This window comes from Triticum aestivum, chromosome 2D (genome assembly GCF_018294505.1).
Source record: "Triticum aestivum cultivar Chinese Spring chromosome 2D, IWGSC CS RefSeq v2.1, whole genome shotgun sequence".
Classification (NCBI taxonomy): domain Eukaryota; kingdom Viridiplantae; phylum Streptophyta; class Magnoliopsida; order Poales; family Poaceae; genus Triticum; species Triticum aestivum.
Window position 1 is genome coordinate 15,776,525 of NC_057799.1, and position 6,987 is coordinate 15,783,511.

The 6,987-nt window shown below is 43.1% G+C and overlaps 3 protein-coding genes across 3 annotated transcripts in view; 1 reads left to right on the top strand and 2 right to left on the bottom strand.

Moving 5' to 3' along the window:
- LOC123048317 (uncharacterized) overlaps positions 1–1,477 on the top strand; it is a 2,914-nt gene extending 1,437 nt beyond the window's left edge. The window contains exons 2-5 of the mRNA XM_044471446.1: positions 123–230; positions 334–640; positions 750–934; positions 1,048–1,477. Of these exons, the coding sequence (XP_044327381.1) occupies positions 126–230; positions 334–640; positions 750–934; positions 1,048–1,068 (618 nt within the window). The 5' untranslated portion in view covers positions 123–125 and the 3' untranslated portion in view covers positions 1,069–1,477. The remainder of the gene's footprint in view (positions 1–122; positions 231–333; positions 641–749; positions 935–1,047) is intronic.
- A 711-nt stretch (positions 1,478–2,188) lies between these two features.
- On the bottom strand, positions 2,189–3,824 carry LOC123048316 (uncharacterized). The gene is made up of 5 exons (XM_044471445.1): positions 3,484–3,824; positions 3,235–3,333; positions 2,879–3,129; positions 2,553–2,628; positions 2,189–2,432 (listed from the first exon to the last, which is right to left on the bottom strand). Exons 1-5 carry the CDS (start codon positions 3,667–3,669, stop codon positions 2,328–2,330), a joined length of 717 nt encoding a protein of 238 aa, XP_044327380.1. The 5' UTR covers positions 3,670–3,824; the 3' UTR covers positions 2,189–2,327.
- Positions 3,825–3,841: 17 nt separating this feature from the next.
- On the bottom strand, positions 3,842–6,649 carry LOC123055512 (uncharacterized). Its single transcript, XM_044479510.1, has 6 exons — positions 6,644–6,649; positions 5,643–6,371; positions 5,353–5,517; positions 5,144–5,263; positions 4,806–5,028; positions 3,842–4,680 (listed from the first exon to the last, which is right to left on the bottom strand). Exons 1-6 carry the CDS (start codon positions 6,647–6,649, stop codon positions 3,842–3,844), a joined length of 2,082 nt encoding a protein of 693 aa, XP_044335445.1.
- Between the last annotated feature and the right edge of the window lie 338 nt (positions 6,650–6,987).

Genomic DNA, 6,987 nt, shown 5'->3' on the forward strand with positions numbered 1-6,987 from the left:
GTTTATGAACACGCTGTTGTCATATTATAGACATCTGGTATTATTTCGTTGCATCAAATTGAATATGCTTTTGCCAGTTATTTTCTGAATATTTTCTGATTTTTCCATTTATTACAACGTAGGCCATGGACTGCCCACTTTGCAAAAACCCGCCTGCCGTATGTGGAGATCTCGACGGACCGCCCTGCCACATTTCAGTTCCAATGACAACCTTCTATTGGGTTGAAGCTGTAAGATGGAACTATCATGTCGTGGATTAGCTATATACGTCCTTACATATGATCGATGATAAGATTGACACCTTGGCGCATTTCTGGCCACATTTTGCTGCAGTTTGTCCCATGCTGCAACAGGCGTGTGATCGGGTCATGCATTGAGCATATGCGGTCCATTGCTGCCAAAGAGAATAAGCCCATGTGCAGTACGATCTTTGTAACCAGAGAACTACTGGAGTATGAAGTGTTGATTGATCATGGAGCTAAGAAGACTAGGATTCATGGTGATGGCTGGCATAGGTTTCTTGATGAGTATGTCGTGCAGCCTGGCGACATGATATATATCTGCCTCCCCCGAGGCAATGGAAGGTTTTTTGTGGATGTCGTTAGAGATGGCGTGAGGCAGAAGCCGCTTCCTTATCTTGGTAAGGCTACCGCACTGAAACCGCAACTATGTGATATGTAACAATTTTTGGAGCATTTTAGCTTCATTGAATAATGCATGTCAGCTTATAAATTTGATCTTTTGTCCAGCTTCGAATGGCCTGTCACTCATGAAGCGTGAGCTCATCGACAATTGCGTTTACACCAGGAGTGTACCTCGTTTTGAATATTCAGAGATGACAAAGATGATCATGTGTGCATTCGGTGGTTTAGAAGACGTGTGTTGCATTTTTGTGCACAAGATGAATGGCGTTGACATTAAGGACGGCTACATGGTTAGTAGATATACACCTGATATTCAGATATATACGTTTGTTGATTCACAACCCACCGTCAGATCATGGACGGCCGCTCACAAACGTGATGTTGTTGTTTGCATGGTACATAGGATCCCAAAGAAAGCCGTTAACCTCATTGAGAGCAATGCGGGCGTCTTGGAGAATTCAGGCATCATCCTTCTGCATGATGATGTAGGAGCTCATGTAACGGCATCGTTCAAGAAATCAAAAGATGGCAGGCTCATCATTCAAGGAGGTTTTCGAAAGTATGTCGAAAATCTCGAAATAAAGGAAGATGATATTGTGGTCATCACTTTTCACAAACGCGCTGGTTCTGCGTCCGTGACCGTCCGGGTGTGCATCTTATTCTAAAACACCTATGTTGTGCTAGTGTCTGTTTAAGGCATCTTATTAGTCCCTATGTGCCTTCTCGCTGATCGTGCGGCATCTCAATGCCTGCTCTTTTGTGAGAACTCATGAACCTGGAACCTGTAGCCTTCTGTGTGTGGTATGTGACTATGTGACCTTTCCACCTATGCATGTCCGTTGACTATATTTCCGACCCGTTGGCATATTTTCTACTAATGATGATATGCTCTGCATTGCTAAACTATAATTTCCCATGGTTGTATGCTTATGTTGGATGCAACGCGCGCAATGACATGCATGGAATTTGTGATTTGTGTTGCAACGTCGGAAATTATTCTTACGTGATCACAGTGAATATGATATGTTCATCACTGGTATATAACCCACGCCCCCTCCATCCATATTGTCATATTGCGCATCATGTGCCCGGCACATGTGCCCGCACATCTTGTGCTTGGCACTTATCATTCGCAGTTGAACCCAAACCGTGCCTACTCTTCTTGTACCTTGTACATGACACCCGGACGACTCCTCTTGTACCTCGTACATGACATCAGGATCACTCATGCTTGGTACGCGACACGTGATTATAGTATACTCCACATGCACGTGGTCGCAAGGCAAGCCCAATAAGTGCCAGGTACATTGTGATGTTAATATGTGCCAGGTACATGTTTCCGACTTGACTACGAATTGACTGACCTATGGAAACGTAACTGTTGGCCTATGGCATCGGAATTTCGTTTACAATCTAACATCACACATATATTCAAAAGCCATGAAAATCATGCAAACTGGCCGTCAATATCTTGACATCCATACCAAGCAATTTATATATTTAGTCGTCTCCTACTACATTAGCTCACACATAACAGTCGAAACCATTCGGTGGTTTGACAGCATAATATATAGGTCCGCAAAGACATTCTAGTGCATTAACAGACCCAAACAGATACAGTCCCATGCAACACGTGCCCTAACAACATTCTCCCCTTAAATTCATTCGAGACTCAATTTTGTATCATTCATCGATAGACTCGATGAACTGATGTGGCCTCTTTGCATTGTTCCCCTTGAGATGTAGAATGTCGTAAAGGTAATATGCCGCCATACAACTGTCATCGTCCTGGATATGATTGCGGAAACATGATCAAAACAGTAGTAACAAATTATTCAGGTCATTTGAACCTGTTATGTCCTATATTTATCTTTTTGGTCTTAACGACTAGAAAATCAACATACTTACCACATGAATATTATCTGCCTCTTGGTCACCGATGAAGTTCCTGCAGAAGTTCATTGTGTAAAACCCAGATAGGTGCCTGCAATGACGATACATAAATATCATGATTTTATCGAATCACTGAAAACTCAACGGTATATGGTAGTAATATATAACAATTTCGCCCTATGACTGGAAACACTTGTTTCGAGAACATGGATGTAACTGGATGTATTATGGTTCTATTTGCGACCATTTGTATCCATTTTTCCGACAAGTACTTACTGACGAAGGGATTAATTTTGAACACGTCCTTATCGCAAGAGAAACCATGAGAATTCATTGATTACCTTTCAGACACTTGACGTTTAGGATGAATAATAGCCGGTTCTAAGTCACCGAACCCGAAGTCCCAAAATTCAAAATATGTTTTTGCAAACTCAATCATAGCAGACTTCAACAGGTTGCAGTTTCTCATATGTAGTTGTTTGATTGCTCCACCATTCTCCGATGCTAACGGGTCATAGATGAACACCTTCTTTTTAATTGTATGTATTGTGTAACATACCCAAGCGAAGCTGACGTAGGCCGGAAACATAATCTGCATCGCAATTAAATATCCGTTGGACAAAAAGTTACTCAACTTATCATTCAAACATGAAAAAATTGGTATGCTTTCTCATATTCCATGATACATTTTACATACCAGCATACAATTTGGTACGTCGTAGGTGATGTGATCTCCAATGAACTGATCCCGAATGGATTTATGCTGACATCGCATATCTCCTGCCATCACACGCATCTGCCAAAAAAGGACAAAGTAGCAAGTAGTAAGAAGCCCATAGACAAAATTACACTCGCCAATACGTAAACGGGCGCTTTTATTAAAAAACAAGGTGTTTCACGCCTCATTCATTTAGTTAAAACTACAAAATCTGATGCGACATGTTACCATGAGATCAGCCTCCATGTAATGTTTTATTCTGGTCATATCTCCGCCTTGGGCAGCTCCATCATCTATCTGTTTCAGTCTCCGAATCATAAGGCTAAAAATGTCGTGATCTACATCAACCTTACCGCAGAAGGAACTCTTCAGCTGGTCTGCGGTCACCTCTATGTAGCTTGGTGTGTGATGCATTATCCACACGCTGTACAAATAAAATGAATAGACACAATGTTATGTCAGCAATTATGGTGTATAATATAAATATGATGAATTGCTAACCATTGCTTGACATACGTTGCAAGAACCTTTCCCCGCAACCGTTTGCTCTAAAAACATAGTAATGTTGTAAGAGAACGTCGATGTCTTACCATTTCTCTGCATGTGATTCTTCCATACTTGCTACGAAGCAGAAAAAATCGTCTATGACCTTCTTGTCATGACTGGCCAATGCAGTGATGCATGGCCCTGCCACATGGTTTGTGTGTGACACAGTTCTCCTTTTGACCACAGGCGAGTTGCTGACGTCGAAATCCAAAATCTTTGCGTTGAGGTTAATAATGTCCGTAAACCTTGTGTCCTTCTCAAATACAAAATAGTCTTGAATAATTTTATCAACGGATGTCGGTGAGGACGACCTTGTCTGCTCACTGAGGTACCAGTAGGGAGGAACAGAGTCGGCTACTGAACTTGCAGGAGTGCCCAAATTGTCTGAAGGACATGCGCTGGGGGTGTGTGATGACTTATTTGGTCCTTGACCATCACTACTCCCACCCGTGATGCCATCATTTCGCCACGATTCGCATGATGATGTAACACCTTGAGATCCGTTGTTAATGTCAGCAACATCCCCATCAGATATATTTCCGAATAAAGCACAACCACCGTCTTGATATCTACAGCTGAAACTCTTGTTCTTGCCCACCTTTGATGACGGTGTGAAATCCAGACCTAAATCAAAACTCGGCTCATTGTCCCAGCAAACCGTGTTCACATGATTCCTAACATCCATTGTGTTCCCCTCAAGCGTACTAGCCAGCAGGTCGGCCACATTGAGATCGACATCCATCTCAGAATTAGATCTCATCCCCCCACCATGTTGTGATGCTACTGCGTTGCTTGTTGCATCGATATCCACACGAGGGCGTTTATTTTGCATATGGATAACGAAAGCTTCATCGTTCCTCTTTTCTGGGCTGCTCACATCTGCGATCCAACATATAAAACTTATGTCAACAACTTATTAGTTTTACACATGACCACGTATACATATGGGATGCATGCTAACAAGACTAATAAAAATTACACGTCTGACATGTCGTAACACGTACCATCAGAAGCCATATCAGCCTCCACTGTTGAAGATTTCGTGGCATTGTTGTCTCTACTTACATTCGTCAACCCGGATGCATGCATCACACCCTTATTACGTGTAAAGCTGTTGTCATTTAACATTCTGTATATCTTCTCATAAAATTTTGCATTCATAACTTCAACCTGTTTAATGATGTCCTCTTGGTGTGCTGTCAGCTCATTATATAGGTTAAGTTTGGCCTGCACATAGATCAGTCATATGGTTTTAGAAAATGTATGACATCAATTTAAAAGGGCTGGCTCTCCGACAACGCACGAATATCATGTGAAACACCGATGCGGTCAGGAATGTCACCTGATGCGTCAAGCCCATAGCATCACAAATCTTGGTTGCGCATGCCCAAGCATCCCCCCCTTGTTGCGCATTATCTTCGTCATCTGCCCTAGAATATGCTGAACTATCAGCATCCCGTGGCTGCAAAATGAAACACATATAAAAGATGAGTATGCCCTATCAGCGAAGTTGCAGTGCTATTCTGGATTCTGAACTGGGTGGGAACTTACTGCTGAAATTCCATAAATGAAATCTCCGTTTTTCGATGAATCCATTGGCCTTTTGTCGGCATTAATCATGGCTCTAATTTTATCCACGGTGAAAGCTTTAATTCTGGGGAACACATCATGTGTCATGCTTAAGTCCCCCAACTGAATGTTGTCTAGATATAAAACCTGAGAAACATGCCGAAAAACAATACAACAAAAAACAATATTAATAACCCGTCGCTTATCAGATGCGTATGCTGTAACATCATCTGTGAGCTGATGAAGTAATGAGGTATCTGAAACGTCTTGACCTGTAGGAAGAGCAGGCATCCTATTATGTTCGACACCGTCGCTTTCCTGCGAATATCTTGTTTCATCTTAACGGCGGCTGCACACACTACTTCAACAATATATCTTCCCCAATTGAACTTATCCAAGCTATCTGGGTCGACCAGTGCTGGCCAATAATCAGTGTAGAAGTAGTCATTCTTGACTGTCGGTGCAAATACATGTGTCATCATGAATACGATGTACGCAGTTTTGAATGCAGCCACCTCTGTTTGTGACATCTTCCCCTTGTAGTCACATGACAGTATGGACTGTATGCTCTTCAGACTTCTTACTTCCTTGTTCTCTATCCCCAAACGACCACGCAAGTATGCATATACAGTGTCACTCCTATCAAGAGTTCTGTCCATGACATCTGTTCCAGCTGCCGGGATTCCGAATACCTTCTCAACATCACTCTCATTGAACTTAAAAACCTTATTCGGTCCCAGTACAATGGCTTGTCTGACCTCATCCACCATCCCCAGAAGCCAGACCATATGCCTGACGCTTAGGTTGCTGATGAGAGGCATGGATAGAGTGCCACCCCAACCCATAGAGTTAACAATTTCTCGTTTCTGCTGGTCAAACTGCGAAATAACAGAGTACATCTTCTGAACTGAACATCTGAAAGTAGGGCCATTATACCCGTCGCCCCTGTCTGTTTCGTCCTCTTCAACGATTGTGGGCAACTTGTTGAGCTTGCTGTAGTTCTGCAAATTCAGAGCATTGGTCAAATGTAGAACTCTTGATACGGATAAACAAAAACGTTGGTTTCTTTTCTACGGCTGTTACCCAACAAACACCTTGGCGCATCCCATCTAACAAAACAGTCTAACTACAAAACCTCGTTACTTCTAAAACTGCATCAGTATCAGCTACCATGCGGTATCCAATCAGTACATAATATGTATATCGTTTTGCATCCCCGGATCCCAGTATCAACGGTCCGAGATTCAAATACTATGATTACATGCCATCTTACCTGCATAATGGCTGATTGTCCACAAACACCTGACGCTTATTTGCTGCCCCAAACCTGACCCTAATCTTGCCTGCATAGGAAACAAATCCATGAATAATCTCAATCGTGGTATGCGCCCCATCCCCAAAAAACATCCCGACCATCTACAAAACCTATGCGATTAGCTGAAATCACAAGTTTACCTGGTGTAGCTCCGTTGAATGGGGGGCGGTGCGAGATGCCCTGGGCGACGGTGCCCGCCGCGGCCCGGCACTGGTCGTTCCCGGCTGCCCGGCGCTGGATTTTCCCGGCGGCCCGCCCGTCCCGGCGACTCCTCTTTCACCAGAAGCCAACCCCCCACCGCC

Coding starts and splice junctions, on each gene's coding strand:
- LOC123055512 (XM_044479510.1), bottom strand. Junction 5,518..5,642: donor GATGCCTGCTCTTCCTACAG/GTCAAGACGTTT, acceptor CATGTTTCTCAG/GTTTTATATCTAGACAACAT. Junction 5,029..5,143: donor CTATGGGCTTGACGCATCAG/GTGACATTCCTG, acceptor ATCTATGTGCAG/GCCAAACTTAACCTATATAA.
- LOC123048316 (XM_044471445.1), bottom strand. CDS start 3,669: ATGCATCACACACCAAGCTACATAGAGGTGACCGCAGACCAGCTGAAG. Junction 3,130..3,234: donor ACGTACCAAATTGTATGCTG/GTATGTAAAATG, acceptor ATTGCGATGCAG/ATTATGTTTCCGGCCTACGT. Junction 2,433..2,552: donor AGGCAGATAATATTCATGTG/GTAAGTATGTTG, acceptor AATCATATCCAG/GACGATGACAGTTGTATGGC.